At 40.3% G+C, this 19097-nt stretch overlaps 1 protein-coding gene across 1 annotated transcript in view; it reads right to left on the bottom strand.

Moving 5' to 3' along the window:
* The window catches only part of HEATR1 (HEAT repeat containing 1), a 41389-nt gene extending 22644 nt beyond the window's left edge, over positions 1-18745 (bottom strand). The window contains exons 1-19 of the mRNA XM_075089430.1: positions 18686-18745; positions 18282-18460; positions 16078-16294; positions 15008-15149; positions 14387-14488; positions 13321-13461; positions 12537-12748; positions 11008-11141; positions 10092-10200; positions 9634-9744; positions 9067-9184; positions 7657-7764; positions 7161-7256; positions 5595-5683; positions 5086-5297; positions 4688-4809; positions 3958-4155; positions 2150-2333; positions 1760-1908 (exon numbers count right to left, since the gene is read on the bottom strand). Coding sequence (XP_074945531.1) covers positions 1760-1908; positions 2150-2333; positions 3958-4155; positions 4688-4809; positions 5086-5297; positions 5595-5683; positions 7161-7256; positions 7657-7764; positions 9067-9184; positions 9634-9744; positions 10092-10200; positions 11008-11141; positions 12537-12748; positions 13321-13461; positions 14387-14488; positions 15008-15149; positions 16078-16294; positions 18282-18423 — 2586 coding nt within the window. The 5' untranslated portion in view covers positions 18424-18460; positions 18686-18745. The remainder of the gene's footprint in view (positions 1-1759; positions 1909-2149; positions 2334-3957; positions 4156-4687; positions 4810-5085; positions 5298-5594; positions 5684-7160; positions 7257-7656; positions 7765-9066; positions 9185-9633; positions 9745-10091; positions 10201-11007; positions 11142-12536; positions 12749-13320; positions 13462-14386; positions 14489-15007; positions 15150-16077; positions 16295-18281; positions 18461-18685) is intronic.
* Positions 18746-19097: the final 352 nt, after the last annotated feature.

Below are 19097 nucleotides of genomic sequence, written 5' to 3'. Positions count from 1 at the left end.
TGTGCCAATGCCTGACCACTCTTTCAGTGAAGAAATTTTTCCTAATATCCAACCTAAACCTCCCCTGATGCAGCTTGGAGCCATTTCATCAGTCATACAAAGTGATTTTCAGATGTCTGTAAATGAGTGTCTCAGAAGAGCTGGGCATTCAATTTCCTAGTACAGCACAGCTTTCTGTGCTGAACATTCACACTAAACTTTATTCTTAGAATTTGTCCTGGATTGGCTGTATAGGCTTTAGAGTAACAGAGCATAGACCAAAATTAGCAAACTCTGATTCATAAATGTATCACAGAGAATCGCAGACACAGGTCAAGAGTGCTTTCTCCCCCATTCCAATAGTAATAGCTGCTCTGAGATGATTTAATTCAGCTTTTCACACATATACATCCAATCACCTTAACTTTGCTTTAGGACGCTTCTGTCAAAATTTAATGAGGATAACTTCTGATTTTGAAGCAGCTACCCTGTCACCTAGTAGTATCCCAAATCAATTTAAAGTTCTTGCTTACTACATGGTCTGGCAATAGCTAGCACTCTTTCTGTCTGCAAGATGCTCTCTGGAATTTTAAGAGCTCTTCACTCATCAAACAGAAGCCCCCACTCAACATCCCCCAGGCTGAATACAGCTTGCCAGAAAAACTGATACAGCTTCTGACATACTCTTACCTATTCTCTTTTCCACAAGTTCACCAAGATCTAGTTATACTAACTGTTCTAGAACAGGCAAAAATATCTTTCTTTTGCCTTTCGAATTAAACACCCTCAAAATCGGCAGTACTCCACAACTGAAAGAAGCTAATTATTACTGCAGCTGTTGCCTTCACTAGGTCCTAGGACATCACTAACCCCATTCCACAAACCTTCTGTAGTCCCTCCTCCCTCCTTCTTCTCATCTTCTGTGCAATATTACGCAGCTTGCTCAGTCAAAAATCCCACAAAAATAACATCCTTGCTTCTCTGCTCACAGCCTTGAACTAGCCAGGCACTGAATCAATCTCTCCAACAGCTCAGTGTCAGTACAACTTCCCTACATCTTGGAGTGACTGATAATTAGACTAAGTTATATACAAGAATTATATGACTTTATATGACAACGACATGGACATTATAGGACAAGAAAAACAGAAACAAGTTTTGTTATGAAATCATTGATATTCTTTTCATCCTCTGTTTGTTTGTCATGTGCTGTTCTTGATGAAACAGTATCAAACTCCAGTAAGAGCCGCTTTGTGCCAATTACTTGTTTCTCTTTTCCTCAGAATGTACAGTTATTACTCCCTGCCATCTAAAATCCAGACTCCCAAAATCTCTTATTCCCTTCCCAAAAATGTATCACTTCGTGAGAAAACACGAGATGATGTTATAGGGAAACATGCTGTGTCTTCTACAAGTTTTCCTTTCAGTTTTTGTATTTAAAACCTAAAAATTTTACAGAGCAACTGTTTGCTTTACTGCAAGGTAGGACAAAAATTTTTAGCTCGAACTTCAAGCCCTTGACCTTATCCTGCAAATCAGTGTTATGTTTTCACCTTTGCCTCAACTGGTCCGATTAGTGTTTTTTACTTTAGTTTTCTATTATTACATCTAATTAGGGTTAACTAACCAGCTGAGGCTTAGACATTCATCTGCTCACAGTACTAGCGTGCCACAAGCAGTGTTGCATGATCAGTTCTCCATTTTTCTGTTTTCCTTAAAATTACGTAACTGCATAATAGTTGATGACTAATAATTCAGAGCAACAGATGCAAAATAATACCTTGAGTAAGAGATTCATCAGTGCTCTGTACTGAACAGCATTGCTCCCCTCACTGGCTCCACAGACTAGTAGGTCAAACAGCCCCAACAGGAGGTGCAGGTAGTCCTGGCTATCTTGATTCAGAGACTCAGGATTCCACCAAGTTTCCTCTGAAAAATACAGGTTATAAATAAGACACAGTGGATGCGTAAGAGAAAAAAGTTAAAAGAAGACAATACATTTGTCTAACTTCATGTTCAGAAGTAAGTACTCTCTGCAGATCTCAGTAACAACAAATGAAGGTTAGGGAAGCAAGGCTTGCTTGTTTCCAACAACTTCTGAAGACAAAAAAATTTAACCTTCCTTCTTCACTTCACTGATACCAAAGACAGTAAAAACCTTAACACCTACCTGCTGAAAAGGACAGAGGAGGTTTTAGGCCATCAATGAAGTTTTTCAGTAAGAACAGGAACATAGCTGACTCCTCTGCATGAGCAGTCTGATCACTATTGAGCTTTTCTATATATGCAGTTAATAAATCCGTAGGCACCAAAGTTTCCTCTACTGTTTCAACAGACCAATTTAGAGGAGTTTCCTGTGAATGAAAATTCACTTTAATATATACTGTCACAATTTCATCCAACAGAAGGCAGAACTTTAGCTTAGCACTAAAATTCAACAATATTTAATTTACAACCTCAAAAGAGGTATCCTTATGAAGTGAATTAGATTTCTGATTTTACATTTAAACTTGCATCTCAGTCTTAAAACCTATGTCAGCTCTTACTACCATAATCAACAGCGTACATAAGTGAGGTAGCGAAAGACCGAAGTGCCAATCTCTAAAATACCTCTTCAAAGACATTAGGAGTTATTTTGCAGACATTGTTTCATGCTTTCATCTACCTCTGTTTTAGCAACATATCCATATCTCTCAGATATTTCTAAGTATAAAAACTCTTTAATAGAATAATCTGAGATCAGGATAACTAACTACCATATATTGCTCTGTGTGTGTGTGACGGGGTACACACATAGAACACAGCCCTCCCTGCTCATGTGGGTTTCTTACACACAAAAAAGAACCAGCTGTTTCAACAAAATAAATCAAGAAAACCCCAATAGGAAAGATGCATAAAAACAAGGCAAAGAAAGGTAGCAGAAAGATGCAGAAATACTCCTCCTAATTGTTCCTGCCCTTCTGATGGCCCCTCCTTTCGCATCCAGATTACCTCCCAACAAGTGTCAATACAACTGCTTATGGAGCTGCACAGTAAAACAAAATCCAACAAATCCAGGAACAACAATTTCAATATTGTTGCAAGTACTTGCCTGAGGTTGCAATTCATAGAATCACAGAATGGTTTGGGTTGGAAGGGATCTTCAAATATCATCTCGTCCAACACCTTTCATTAGATGAGGCTGCACAGAGCCCCGTTCAAACTGATGTTGAATATTTCCCAGGATGAGGCATCCACAACTTCTCTGGGCAACCTGTTATAGTGCCTCATCGCTCTCATAGCAAAGAATCTCTTCCTTATATCGAAGCTAAATCTACCCTCTTTTAGCTTAAAACCTCTGGCCCTTGTCCTATCACTACAGGCCCTTGTAAAAAGTCTCTCTCCATCTTTCTTATACGCCCCCTGTAAGTATTGAAAGGGCGCAATAAGGTCTCCTCTGAGCCTTCTCTTCTCCAGGGTGAACAACCCCAACTCAGCCTTTCTTTGTAGGAGAGGTGTTCCAGCCCTTTGACCATTTTCATAGCCCTCCTCCAGAGCTGCTCTTAGCATAAGATCTTTTTCATACTCAACTGCATCTCCTTCTTTCCCATATTGAACATGCTAGCAAAACCTTTACTCAATGACTAACACCCCTGATATTCCTAAGCCAAACAATGACACGATGTGATGCCACAGGGTAGCTGGCAGAAACACCTCAAACTCTGTGCCAAGCCCACAGCACAGAAACACTGAATCAGCTGGTGGGATGCTAGCCTAAAGTGCCAGAGTTCTCAATTTTTTAAAGCAGACTCACTAGAGTGGTAAAATATAAGAGCAATTCTTAATGGCAGCTTCTAGTACTGCTGCCAAGTATGTGTTTCTGATTTGAAAAGAAATTAAGGTGAGATTTTCAGTCCTCCTCAAAGTTTCTGAACTTCCAATAAAAAAAGATTTCTCCATTACAAAGAAAATGCCCTCTCCAAACTGTTTACATCTTACCTCTGCAGGGTCACAAGATCTGAGATTTTTAATTTTTTTATCCAAGAAACGGAAGACTCGGATAGCCACTGAAAAGTAACTTTCCTTCAACGGTGTGTTGCAGCAGCATTGAACAAGCACTGAACCAATTATATGAGTAGTTACTTTATGTCTCACACTGTCAGACACTGTTTCAGCAATGAGTATCAGATCATCAACCTGAGAAAAGGCAGTCGAGGAAAAACAACAACAAAAAGTCAATAAGACAGTGGGACTTCACTATAACTTTACGTCGTGTTTCATTTGCATGTCCAACTAAATCTTGTTACCTTCTATCATCAGTAACAAATTTTTGTCTGCTGTAATGGTACTCTTCAGAACCTGGGAATGCACAAACATCTGTTCCTATGAACTACCCACAGGTATATTTGTTTATTCTCTAGATTTTTTTCTCATGAAACTAAAAATTCCTGGAATTTAATTACACTAATAATTTGTCAAATAGGTAATAGCTTTGCTTTTTCTTCTTATGCTAAGGTAGAAATCTGTTTTATCTAGATTGCATTGGGGTTTGTGTTTTATATACATACATTTATACAGACACACACACATATATATTTGCCTAGCAGCTTCATGATGGCATACTAATGCTAAGTGCACGTACAAAGTTCTTCTATATCCCATTTGTTCTATGACAATGACCAACTGGAAAGTAAGGTCTCTTAAGGTTAGGGTAACATGGTACACATACCATTTGCAATAGTAAGGAAGGGTCCCCTGAAGTCATGTTTTTAGAAAACAGCAGAATCATTTTCTTGGTGGCCACACCAATCAACTCTGCAGACTTGCTAGATTTAACTGCCTCTTCAAGAGCTATTCCAAGGAAAAAACAATGATCAGGCCATCTAGGTATGAAAACCACTTATTAAAAACACTGGTGGCTCAATAATATTTAGAAATGGTCAGAAACATACTCGATAATTTATTCATTGTTTCAAAGAGCTTCTTAAAGAACTCTGTTCACACTGACAGCACGAGAGCTTGTCACTGACAGCCAGTCTCCTTCAATAGTGTTTAGGTTCAATAAGCATGATGTCCTAAATTGTCACAATTTTTCTTTTACCAAATTAGTTACAATTAACGCTTTACCTTCTGGCCAACCTTTCAGTAAAGGGTGTAAGGAGCAGAGATCCGATTCGGACAGACAAACAGCCATTTTCCAGTCTGAAGACTTTGAATTTGCGTTAGTGATTACCATGAAAGGTAACAACCGCATTACTGCTTCATCTAGTAGTTCTTTTTTCTCTTTCAAAATCTCCTCTTTGACTAAAATTTTTATTGCTCGCTCTAGAACCTTGTACCTAAAAGAGAACAAGCAATGTTCAAATACCATTGCTCAATCATACCAGCAACATTTCTTTGACTTGTTCTCCATTTTCTGTGGTGATTTTCTGAATCCAAATAGCAGAGAGAACAAATAAGGAACTCATGGGAAATGGTATGCAAATAACCGAACATTTCCCTTGTAACTCAGTATAGATATACCATAACAAAAAGCATGTGAAGTGAAAAACAGGTTTTGAAGTGTTCATTAGAGTTACAGTTTTAAATTTAATTTGTACAGAAATAATGTAGACTGAAAAAAGGCATAAACATACCACTTTCCATCCTTTGAAAGATCAGCTCTCTGGAAGATGTTCAAAAGACTTGGTACTACTACTTCTGGATTGACTTGTTTCCTGAAAATCTGAAAAGTAATCAAGAAAGAGAAATGAAAGTATAAGAAGATACTAGATAAGATTATGATATTTTTGTATTATTTTGTATTATAATGGAAAATGTGTCTGCTACACCAAGGGAAAACAGGGATCAAACATCACTAATTGCATTCCTATTGATGATCACATAATAAAAATATTATCAGGGTAAAGAGAAGTTATAAGGCTGCCCATTAGGGATTTCAATAGGGTTGGAAAAGACTTCTAGGATCATCAAGTCCAACTGTTAACACTACCATGTCTCCTAAACCATGCCCTGAAATGCCATGTCTATGCGTCTTTTAAATACCTCCAGGGATGGTGACTCCCCCACCTCTCTGGGCAGCCTGTGCCAATGCCTGACCACTCTTTCAGTGAAGAAATTTTTCCTAATATCCAACCTAAACCTCCCCTGATGCAGCTTGAGGCCATTTCCTCTCGTCCTATCACTTATTACTAGGGAGAAGAGACCAACCCCCACCTTATTACACCCTCCTTTCAGGTAGTTGTAGAGAGCTATAAGGTCTCCCCTCAGCCTCCTCTTCTCCAGGCTAAACACCTCCAGCTCCCTCAACCTCTTCTCGTAAGACATGCTCTCTAGGCCCTTCACCAGCTTCGTTGCCCTGCTTTGGACATGCTCCAGCTCTTGATATGCCAAAGTACAGAGAATTTATCAAATGCAGAAATGTTTGGTAAAACTGATAAACAATAAGCAAAATACTTTATAAATAAACAAGAATTGGTGTCACTTTACATAGCATCTGTATGACAAAAATATAAGGCACATGAACAAATTACTGAAGTTTAAAGAAGCTCTCGTGGTTTTATTCCTATGTTTTAGTGACGAGAATGAATGAACACACAGGACCAATTACACTACTGCTAATAATATTCTCCACTACTACTAGCAGAAGCAATGAAGAAAGACTGTTACTCTAGCTGGAAACAATCAGTACAATGCATACCAGAGTCCTAGCCAGTAAACCTGAGCTGGTGCTTAGTACGTTGCCACTATCAACTGATCAAATGACTCTCATATGGAAAAACTCAACCGAGCACTTCTCACTAGCGTAATGACTTGTCACTGCACCATTTTCCATCTAAAAGGCAGATGACATGGCTTGCATTTTCACAGAAAAATGTACAGGATTAGCAGGAAGCACACTTCAAGTAATCAACAAAGATTAAAATATGCTTTAGTAGCTACACAAAAAAACATCAATAAATTCAGGTTAACTGCGAACAGTTTGGGAAAGATCAGGAAGCAGAAATTTGAGGGGGATGGAAATTGTGAGGAGGTGAACAATATAAGCCTCCTAAATTTGTGCTGCTTCATCCTGTTAAAGGACAAAAGCCATGCAGTAAGGACATGAGTAGAAGAAATGCAATTACAAAGAATACATTCTAGACACACATATTCAAGACCAGCTAAAATCTCAGCCAATGTATCAAAAGATACACACTTACCTCCAAAGAACTGAGAGCAGACATTACAACATCTTTGTTGTCATCCTTGAGCCGACCAAAAATTGCTTCTTCTATGAACGACTGATCAAAGCCTTCCTGAAAAAATAAAGGAGAAAAAAAAATCATTTGTTGGTAGCACAATTTACAGGCTTTTAATGAAATATTTCAATTCTAGTACACAAAAAACGGTAACATCATCGAAATTAAACCTCAAATAACAGGCAGACTAACTTTCCACAACAAAAGGAAAAAACCAGAAGCATCCAATAACTTAGATTTTATTGTAGACTATGAGCAGCTTAATAAGAACTACATCCAGACTCCAGAATAGGGGGAAACGGTGACAGAAGCTGCCTGAAAACACCATGAAAAACAGAGAGGGCGACATATGAATAGTTTAATGTACCACTCATCTTCAACTGATATGTCTGGCAAACAGCTTTTTGAAGACATTATATGTTAAGTTGGTTCTGTAAGTGAGATTCAGGACACAAACCTTTGATGTTTCAATAACATCTTTCAAATGCTGAAGAGCCAGGACCCGCACAGCTGGCTGAGGATGATTCAAACTAAGCAGAAGGGAGGTATCAGAGTCTTCCAGAAACTGAAATACAGATTTCAGAGTGACTCGCTGCATGTTGAAAATATTTTAAGTATATATTATTAGGATTACAGGAGAAATTCTTTCAGCAGTTTTTTTATACCAAAAGAAAACCTGTATAATTCAGAATCCCAAAAGCGTCAATTACAGAACAATTATGTTGTTTAGCTATTTCAAATTTGGTCTTCTTCACTTCGGCAGACAGCTTTTGGAATATAGCCTGAAAAGTACAGTAAGCCACAGACACCTTTTTGTCCTAGAAAAGCACTACACTTATCTAAGGATTCTGAGAAAGCTCTAGTGACAATGTCAGTGTGCCAGGGTACAGATAGAAACTGCTAAAAAGGCATCCCTGCCTGTCCAGTGGCGTGCACTTATCTCAGGAACCTTAAGGCTAGAAAAGAGTCATATGCCTTTGTTATGCATGCCTTATTGTTAATCCACTTGTTATTCAGTCACAGAATCTGTGCCTTCGTTAAATCAGTACAAAAATACATGAAGCACTTCTCTATGTAGCTTATCATCTTTTCCTAAGTGCCTTCAGTCTTTCAATCATTGCAAACAGTCATGATACTAACCATCTCTTAATAATAAATTCCTCAGACAGATCTGTTGCACTCATGGTTATTCTGTGTTAGGCTGATTTTCAATTGCTCTTCAGAAATGGCACAGGAAGAACTCTGTAGTCACTCTGTTCTTCCATGTTACTGACTGTAAACATTCATAATATCAATGCAACAGAAGGGACCAAGCCACCTTCTCACAACAGTGATAAAGTTGTTTGTCAGCTTTCCCAAAACAGACACCTCTGACACTGACAAAATCTTTAAGTAAGAGTAGGCCTTGCTGGGCACCACGTTGTCATTATCAACCACTGCAGTATACACAGTGGCCATGTTCCTAAGGAAATAAATTACCGATACCAACCAGGGCAGGTAGAAATGTATACATTTTAACCATTAAAAAGAAGCTCACACTCATGACTTCATGATAAACATGAACTTAAAAGATCTGATAGCTTTTGATTTTACCACAGTTCTGATCAAGCTCCTCCTTGAAAAACCACAGTTAAGTAAATTGGGTTTGTTTGTGGGTTTTTTTTTTTGTGTGTGTGTGTTTGGTGGTTTTTTTTGTTTGTTTGTGGTTTTTGGGTTTTTTTGGGGGGTGGGGAGTGGGTGGTGTTTGGTGGGAATGGTAGATGTTTCGTTTAGAAAGAGGAAGGGACAACAGAACATTGCCAAAATATCACCATTCTGACAGTATAGCTGGATAAGAGCTAGGATCACAAACCAAGCTTCTCCTTACCTTGTATTTGCCACAGCTTAATGAAAGAGAAATAAATTGGTGAAAAAGATTTTGGTCAACCTCATCTGTGCAATATTCCAGATGCTTCTCCAACACAGAGTCTAAGGCTTTAGGATACCTGCCAACAGACAAAACCCCCATTTTCCACAGAGCATTACAGAAAAACATGTATTTACCACAGAAATACAGGGAAATACAAGGAAGCTGAAGGTACACACACTCATTGAACCAGCTATTTTAAGTAGCTTTGCAAAGGCAATCAACCATTATGTCTTAACACAGATGAACAATATGCAGGCTACTAGGATAAATAATGAGCAGAAAAGGTCATGCTACACAGGAAACAGCTGTACAAAGCCTGTAGGTCTGTGTCCACATATTACAGTGCTAATAAAATATATAAGGACAGATGAGTAAAATAAAATTTGTACAAAGATTAGGCGTCAGTTATTTTCACGGTATTTATTTGGGCAAGAATATTGTGCTTGCTACACCCAACAAGCAAAGATCATAGCTGACATCGCCACTCTACAGACTGTGGGTCTGTCATAGGAAAATGGAACTTACTTTCTCTCAAGAAGTCTGATAAGAGGAAGCAGCTTTTGATTGAGTGCAGCCATTTTGGTGGGATTAGATTCAAACTCTGTACCACAGGAGATAAACTCTTCAAGAAACTTGCTAAAATTACAAACAACAGAAAAAACCACCATTTTTTGGATAGTACAGTTTTCATTACTGTTATAAAGCACACTGCTAAAGAGGTTAGGATTAATATGCATTACTTATTGCAAGTACAGATTTGCTCCTGTCCTGAAGTTTCCCTCTGTTCAACAAGTACTCCCACAAGTGCTAAAAGCATGGCTCTTCTCGATTACTGAATGTTTCAGTTTCAAAACCCAGGTTTGGAGTCAACTTCCAAACTCAGAAAAACATGCTCATATAATGCTAATGCCATTGTCAGGAATTAGCTGTTATTAAACCAGAAATTACTACAGTACTGCATAAGAAAAATAAAGTTAACTCACGAAGCCAACAAGTGATCTAAATCATTTTCCAGTGGTATACTCTGAAGAATAGCTTCAAGATGTCTGGTGTAAATCTGATTGTCTGTCTCCTCAGATTCTTCTTGTTCCTCTAAGGACAACGCGTAATCATAAAAGATGAACAGTGTGAGAATAACCCCCTCATACTGATTAAAGTTAATAGCTTATATGGGTATCATCATCTGGTGAACCAAGCACACAACTTGAAGACCACAATGTTCGCTGATTACTGGCACTAGCTCTCCATGTGGTGCTCTCAATGCTTTATACCAGTGCCATTAAAATGCCAAAGGCTGTATTGCTACCAATAAATTGAAGTATGTTTTGGAATGCTCCAGACCTGCTACCACAATCTGTGCCAGCAACTCCCTACAGCATTCCCTGGCGTGAATCTGGACCTTTTCAAAAAGAGAGCTTTCCCAGCCATGATTTAGCAGTGACAAGTCCACAGTGCAAACAGACTTACTAGTGCAGACACAGGCTACTAATGCACGCCGGTCAGCCTTGCTGTCCTGCACCATTCCCAGGCACATTTAATTCACCAGGTAAACACAGATGTCAAACTGCATATGGACTACATACAATCTACCTAAAAATTATTTTGCAGTACAATACTTCTCTAAGAGTCAGAAATTTCACACATCAGAATTAAGTTACTGCTGAAATACTGCAAATCAACATCTAAATCAAAGTGATATAGATACAACAATGCTTAAAATAGCCACCTCTGTAGGACGTGGGAAGAGAAAGCAACACACACACCAAAGCTCAATCAGGTCTTCACACATATTGGTGCAGTTTTAACGGCAGAAGCAACAAAAATTACATAGCTTCAACACTGACTGCAGCCATCTGTCCATAAGGGTCAACAAAATTGTAAAAATGTATGCTAACTTACCCGTATCACTTTTCATGACAGCACAAACAAGGTGAGGCAACAGGTAATGCAGAAGAGGAGAGATATCATAGCTTGCTGAAAGGCCTTGCAAAAGCATTACCAGTTCTGGGGTTTTGCACAGATAATTAAATGGCCTGCACAATGGAACAGGGTTGGGGGGGGGGGGGGGGTGGGGAAAAAAAAAAAAAAAAAAGTATGCTTATCTGGGTTACCAACACTTCCAAACCATGCAGGATTCAATTTTCAGCATCAGATAACAGCCTCATTGTACGCAAATGCTGAAAAGATTCAGAGTGTTCCACCTCCTTATTGCCAGAGGTTTATTGGTGCATTTAATATCCAAGAAGAAAACAAAGCACTGCCAGTCAGTCATGTTGAGCACAGCTGCTGCAATGGCACAGTGAACATACCTATGTTTTTGTGAAGTTGGTAGTACTGGAAAAAATACTTGTATGGATTGCATGAAGACATATCCTCACGTTGCAAGGAGCACAGCTACTACCCAGCGGCAGCAAAAGGGTAGAGAAATAATAGCTCAATGACAGAAGATCCTCAAAGAGAGTAAAGTAATTTCCCTTCCTGCTAATAAAAAGTTTCTCTCATCTTGTCTCCTTTTTTACCCACCTAGCTAGATGCTCTCTAATGCATCAAGCATGCCTCTCCTTAGCTCCCCACACCTTAGCTTTTAACGCATTTTTCTTTTCTATGACTGTGTTCAAGTACCTGGAAGGTTATCACTCTACTTACCCCAGCAAAGATTTACTCTACTGGAATACCCACGCTAACCTCTCTGCAAGCAAGCAAACTCCCTATAGCATGCGGGACTTCCATCACTATGTTCAACTGCACGTCAACAGCACTAGCTAACTGTATGAGGGCATGGCAGACATCGATGGGAATGAAATACTGCATGTACTTCCAGAAGAATACCTGACCTGTGGGACCAAAGAAGTGGTGGTATCGAAGCACTAACACTTCAGGTTTCAAACTCTATGACCTCAAAGCCCTTCCATTGAAGGGACAGAACTTCTTTTTTCCAAGCGATTCAAATAACCTCAAATTTGCACTACCATTATTATGCTGGCTTCTCTTCCACAATTCCCACTTTCAATAAAACCTTTTCTTTGGAGGGTACAGTTTTGGACAGTGATAGCAATCCTTCACCAACGGAAGTGGCAGGAGATTTTGGCTTACTATGTGGCTAACTTTAATATTTGTTAACTATTTGTTTAAATTTATTAGATTAATTAATTTATAATGTTATGTTATACATATGTTATATAAATGATTATAATGTTACAATAAACATCAATTTATTTAAATTTAAAATTAATATTTGGCTAAATTTACCAAGTTTGGCGTACTACTGTCAAAGTAAGCCAAAGAAGTTTCTAAGCCCTTTGAAATGTCAACTATCAAAACTTCTGATAGGAAAGTATGCCTTTAATGAGGAGGATAAAAAAATTCAAATTATCAAAGTGCAGTCTGACATTTTAAAAAGTGAGGAAACTCAATTCACACAGACTTACTTTTTCCCAAGTTTGTCTCCTTTCTGAGTTTGCAAAAGTAGGTTCAAGCACGCCAACCCGTCCCTGACTAGCGAGGGCACTTTAGATAATGTCTTGCTTATCTGTAACATCAAGGAATTCACCAGCGAAGTCTCCACTGGCACTTTTACTGTCATCTGGCAGATTATCATGTATGTTGCAGCTCTGTAATCCTGTATAGAGGATTTCAAGCCCTAGGAAAAGGGATAAAGGTGGACTTTTAACACACTCAAATTAAAAACAGTTCATTAACATAAAAATCATTTTCATCCTGACATCCATGGAATCACACTACCTTCTTCTCTACGGGCTAACTTTTAAGGGATCTATGAATTCAGCCTTCTAGAAGAAAGCTGTCACGCACGGTGCACACATACGAAGACATATTAACTGCTGCTCTGTTCATTAACAGAGCAACAATATTGGAGGAAAGAGCTTATTACAGCAGGCTGTCCACCCTGACTTCATTTCCTCATTGTTTAGCACAATAAGTCTTTAAGACAAAAAAAGGTTCATTCAAACTGTGTATCCATTTCTCACAGCTTCCTTCCTCATGCAGGGTAGGAAACAGAGTTCTTAAAGTGCTCATCTGAGGTGTGAAAATACATTATTAACCATGGACCTTCACCTGCTCCATGTTTCAAAGCAGGCTAAGAACAGTACGGTACATTTCACACAGAATGTCCCTCTTAAATGATATCTGCAGACATGTCTGCAGAACACAGTACACTTCATCACACAGAAAGAAAAACAAAGCTTCATGTACCTTTTGGATGTAAGGGAGCAGAAGAGAGACTATAGTGTCTGTTATCTTCTCTGCGGCTCCAAGAGCTGATACAATGGTTGAGGCATAAAACACAAGAAGAACTCTCAATTGAGCTGAGCTGCCAGGACACTCTGAGAAGACCTGGACCACAGATCAATCAGTTGTTCAGACATCAGGAAAAGTGGAAACACACATACAGCTTCCCCCTCTCCAAACCAGCAAAATCTCAGAACTCCAGCACGTAAGCTCTACCAGCTCCTGCTGGCACAACTTAAGTCATCAGCTCCTCCTAGATAAACCCTCGCCAGAGCTTACTGCTCCCCCTTGCAGACAAGGTGGAAGGAAATGGGTGCTATTCCTCACTGTAGTTAATCATAATAAATCACAAGTGATTTAGTTATCTGTAGTTTTGTGTAATGCTCAAGACTGAGAACTGGACAGCCAAGAAGCTGACTGGTGTATGTTTAACACCCACTACTACATCTGTGAACTAACCCTGTTATCGTGTGTCCTTTCCTTAGTTTGACAGTGCATGCATTCTACTTCTCTAAATAATTGGAACTGTGGTACATCTTGCCCTTCTGAGACTATAAAACTAGTTCTCTATTTGACATTAACTGAAAAAAAACCCACATAAATCTGCTCACCTTCTAACATTCTCAATTTTGTCATTAATATTTGAAGACTGTACATTTAAAGCAGCCATGATGACCCCCAAAAGATATACCCAAATTCAAAGCACAGCTACAAACTAATAGCAGGAATGACTTTATAAAACAAATTAAGATAATGAAGTACTTTGAAGCAATACAGTATCTTTAAGTAATACAGTATTGCCAAATTGTTTTGATATGGCTCATTGGTTCTCAGCCACTTCTTTACAAGAATTTCTGATAGACTGCCATCTATACAAATAATAAGAAATTTTCATATTGTTTACTAATAAATGACTCCTTTTTACTATTTGATATGTAATTAAAAATATTAGTAGATAGCATAATACTATACAAAGATGGGGAAAGCCAAGTGACAACAAACAAATAATGTTCTAGAATAAATGAACAACCTTCGCAGATTTTGCCACGAGCCTGCAGATGAAATCCATGAAATCCAGGTCTTTGTAGCAGTGTGTGATGACAGTACCCCTTGCCAGTGGGACTCCAGGTTTCTTTACATGGCGAAAAAAAGTAAAATCAGAACACTCAAGGGTAAAGTGAAGCACCCGAAGTAAAAATTAATACCTCTAAATTAATGCTACCACTTAACACCATTTAAATTGAAATAAGTAATGGAAACCCACACACCTCTCTGGAGTTTTTTCTATCTACATTACGACAGACGATGAAAAGCATTACATATAATTGATATTCAAATAAACATATATTTTAATAATTGACGTATCTTCCTAGCAGTAGCAAATACTTGCTCCTTAAAAGCATACTTTTAACTTTGCCAAAACAAAGAGTAATTACCATCAAAGCTTTTTATAACTAACTTTATATTTAAAGATAGCAGAAACAACAGGTGGGCATCCAGGCTCCATCCCTGCAATTAAATCTTTCAGTATGGTTCTACAACTAACCACATGAACAGGTGGACCATATCCATAAACCTAGTAACAGAGTCAAGATATTTATTAATAAAGTCCCTCATGTTTCTCCCAACTTGCACCTGTTCAATACTTTACCCTTATTGGATCCATCCAATGCCATTTATGAGTTGGGCTTTTTATATTTAAAAGTTGAATAACTCTCACAAATAGTTTAGTCTCATGATATGGCAGAACACAACCAATCAAACTATCCTCATTGTAGAGATGGATGTGAAACCTAAGGAAAAAACACATATATACAGCTAAAAATTATCTGGAAGTCCAAAAAAACCCCAAAAGACCCAGCCACATTCATCTCAGAACACCTGGTTTACTCGCTTTTAAGCAAGATGAGAGATAATTTCCATACTGACTCAGACATATGGTCTCCTTACAGTCCAGAATCCCAAGGTGGCCACTAGCCTGCATATGCTAGAGAAAAGGAACAGGGCTAGCAGTTTTTTTCCTCACTCTCAATAATTTTAGGTCCTTACAGGCTTAAGATTACCATAGTTGCTTCTGCATAATTTCAATATTAAACCAGACATTACAATAATCTAGAATGAATTTCAGCATAATAGGTATATATAAAAAGTTGTGATTCAAAGGTTGTATCAACAAAATCACCCACTTTCATGACATATTACACTTCCTGCATCTGCGTAAGTCAATTTATATCAATAAACACATCACTTCACAAAATACTTGGTTAGTTTTTTCTTCACACCTTCCTACATATGCTTGAAATAAGAATACTTAGCTCATGTGATAATACAAAGGCATGCTATTCATGGTTCACAGTTAATACTGAAAATCAGCTATTTTACACAGCCCACGTATATTACATAAATGCCTCTCCAGGTCTTCTGTAAGATGGCTAGAGCTGGGCAAATCTGGTGAAAGCCAGGCAAGGAAATAATTGCTTTTATATAGAATATCGTGACAGATCAAAATTTTCACAGGAGCTGATCAAAAGACAAAAATTTAACTGGCAAAGAAAAACATCTGGCTCCATAAGGACTAAACCCAAATGGATATTTTTAACATTTTAACTGTATTTTCAGAAAACTAAAGTAAAATTATTCAAAATTTTTCATATAATGGAAAAACAATCTGGCATTTCTAGTAGCCTTATCTATTGACATGTAGGATATTCAGTGGATTACCTGTGAATCAGCCATTCAAGGCACTTCTGGGCTGGCTTAAGCATAAAGTAAGGGGACAGGTGAATCAGGAACAATGAAAGATTCTTATTCAGCTGCTGATTTACTGCTTTAGACTGAACACTGCGTTCCAGGCCTTTGGATGCGGAACTAAACAAACTGGACTGGAACACTTCAAATGAAGGATCAATCCCCATCAGCTCTTCTAAGCCAGTGCATCCTGTGGGGGAAAAAAAAATAATGGAAGAATGCTTTAAATGCAACAGTTTTATTCACCAGTCCTACCCACCTACCTCCTCACTGGCATATCCAACCTCTTTGCTATACTGGTATATGTCACCCTCGCTAAGCAGACCAAACCGAACAGTAAACACATCTAAGACCAAAACTTTTGATTTAACTGACAAAGAAAAAGAACATTAACAAGTATCAGCAGTGCGCTCTTGCAGCAATGAAGGCCAGGAGCATCCTGGGCTGTGTTAGCGAGAGCTGAAGGAGGTGAACTGTCCCCTCCATTTGTGAGACTGCATCTGGAGCGCTGTCTACAATTCTGAGCTCATCAGTAGAAGAAAAACATTGCCATATGGTTGTGAGTCCAGCAGAGGAACCCTTAGATGGTCAGGGGACTGGAAAATAACATACAAGGAAAAGGAGGAATTGGGTTTGTTCAGCCGGGAGAAGAGGGTCCAAAGGAAATCTTCCTGCTTACTGCAACTACTTAATGTGATATAGTGTAGGTTATCAAGATTGAGCCAGACTCTTCGCAGAGATGCACAATGGGACAGCAACAGATGCCAGTTGGAACACAGGAAATTCCAAGTCAATGTAAAGATTGATTTTTTTTAAAACCCTGGTGTGGTCCAACACTGGATCTGAGTCCCAATATTGAATCAGAGACCATAAAACCTCCATCCTCAAGCTCAGCCCAACACAGGCCTGAGCAACCTGCACTAACTAGCCCTGTGCTCAGTTGGGATAGTACCAAATGACCTTCAGAGGTCCCCTCCAGCCAAAATTATTCTATGATTTTACACAGGTAAAGCAAGCAAAGGTAATTCTTAGAATAAATTAAAATACAATATTCCATGTACACCACTGAAGAACCACTGGAATTATTTATTTTACACAAGCTTGTAAATATTAACTGCTAAGCACAAAGCAGACAACTTCAGCTGAAATAAAGAAACCAGGCAGCTGGCTGAAATATAGGAGAATTAAATTGTTATATACAGCAGTTCTATAGTAATTATTTAAGAAACTAAAAAATACTCTGTGCTACATCAAAGACATATATATCTACAATCTTGTTACTTAAAATTGATATATGATATCAACCCTTCTGGTTTTAGAACACAGCTTTCTTCTTGAAGAAGTACCACATTCCTGGGTAAAGTTCCATACAAAAATGGAAAGAGAAAAGCACAAAGGATTTGAAGTGTGCAAACACAGCAATAGCTTCTGCCACTTTACATTATTTGTGGCCATAATGTTACCAAAGAGCAGGGCATGAGCGTGTTTTCATGCAATCACAGAAATCAGGCTGGAAGGGACCTTGCGAGATCTCTAATCCAAGGCCCTGCTCAAAGCAGGGTTAGCCCTGAAATCAGACTGGGTTGCTCAGGGCCCTGTCCAGCTGGGGTTTTCAAAAGGATGGGGAGTACAACAACCTGGACAACCTGTTCAACAGCTTGACTGCCCTCACGGTGAAAAACCTCTTCCTTATATCCAGTTTGAACCTCTGTTGTTGCAACTTATGGCGTTATCTCCTGTTCTCCAGCCATGCCTTCCTCTGGGCAGCCTGAGCCACCTTCTTGAAGCCTCTGCATAGGTATTGGCAGGTTACTGTCAGACCCCTCAAAGCCGGAGGGGTCTAACAGCAACCCTAAAGCCTTCTCCAGACTGAACGAGACCAGATGCGTTCCTCCCACTAGCCTCCCCTCAGAGGACAAATTCTCCAGCCCTTGACCACCTTGGGGCCCCCAACTCTTCCCAATCACCCTACCCTTCGTGCGCCCAGAAACATGCTCCGTGGGGACCTGCTCCATGGTTTTCCCACGGACTGGAGGGATGCCGACGAGCCTGTAGTTTCTTGAATTATCCTTTTGGCCTTTTTTGAACGTCGGTTTGCCTTTCCCATTTGTCTTTCTCCAGCTGTTTTCTGAACAGATGGCTTTTAAAATCACTGGTAGCTAAGCAGCCAAACTCACCAATTGCAAAAAACGTGTCCCTGTCAATGCTGGCAGCTTCCTTGCAGCTGAAGAGCAGCGACGCCACTTCACTGCGGTTCAGGAGGCTGGGGTCGTTCTGGGGAAGCGCCAGCCGCTTCAACTGCTCCGCCAGGGACGTCATAGCTGCGTGTCTCCGGGAGAGGAGCCTCCAAAGAAACCTAATGAAAGAAAACCAAAGCACGGGCCGCGGATAAGGCAGATGCACGGAGACACGCCGCCTCCCCCCGGCCCCGGCCTGACGCAGGCCCCGCCGCCACCCGCCCCCGCGGTGCGCACACGTGGGGACAGGATGGGCCGCGCCCAGCCGAACCGGGGAAGATGAGGGACAGCGGCGGACGCTGACACGTCCCGCGGCGACACCGGCCCCGGTCCCCGGCACCGACCTGGCCGCGCGCCGCTCCCCGCCGGGCCCCACGTGGGTTGCGCGCGCCGCTAACCCGGATGCAGCGGCTCCAGCGGAAGGGGAAGCTCCGCCCCCCCCGCAGGGCGGTAGGCGGGAACGCCACGGAGCACGCGCCGCCTGCTGGCGCGGGGGTGCACGGGCGTGGCTGACCTCTGTGAGGGTGGGGGTCGTTATGGCCGTTACGGGTGCTTTCGCGCATCCGGGCGGGTCCCTCACAGCTCGGCGCCCCCGCGGAGGCTCGGTGCAAGCGCGGGGCGGGGGCCGCCCCTCCGGTGTCGGGGAAGCCGGCAGTCCCGGCGGCCCGCGGAGGCGCGAAGTCCCGCAGCACCAGCGGGTGGGTGGAGAAGGCTCCGTGAGGCGGCCGCAGCAGGGCGTGCTGCTGGCTCGGTGCT

This window comes from Phalacrocorax aristotelis, chromosome 3 (assembly GCF_949628215.1).
Source record: "Phalacrocorax aristotelis chromosome 3, bGulAri2.1, whole genome shotgun sequence".
Classification (NCBI taxonomy): Eukaryota; Metazoa; Chordata; class Aves; order Suliformes; family Phalacrocoracidae; genus Phalacrocorax; species Phalacrocorax aristotelis.
Note: the sequence above shows the minus strand (reverse complement) of the source record. Positions and strands in the feature narration are given on the sequence as shown.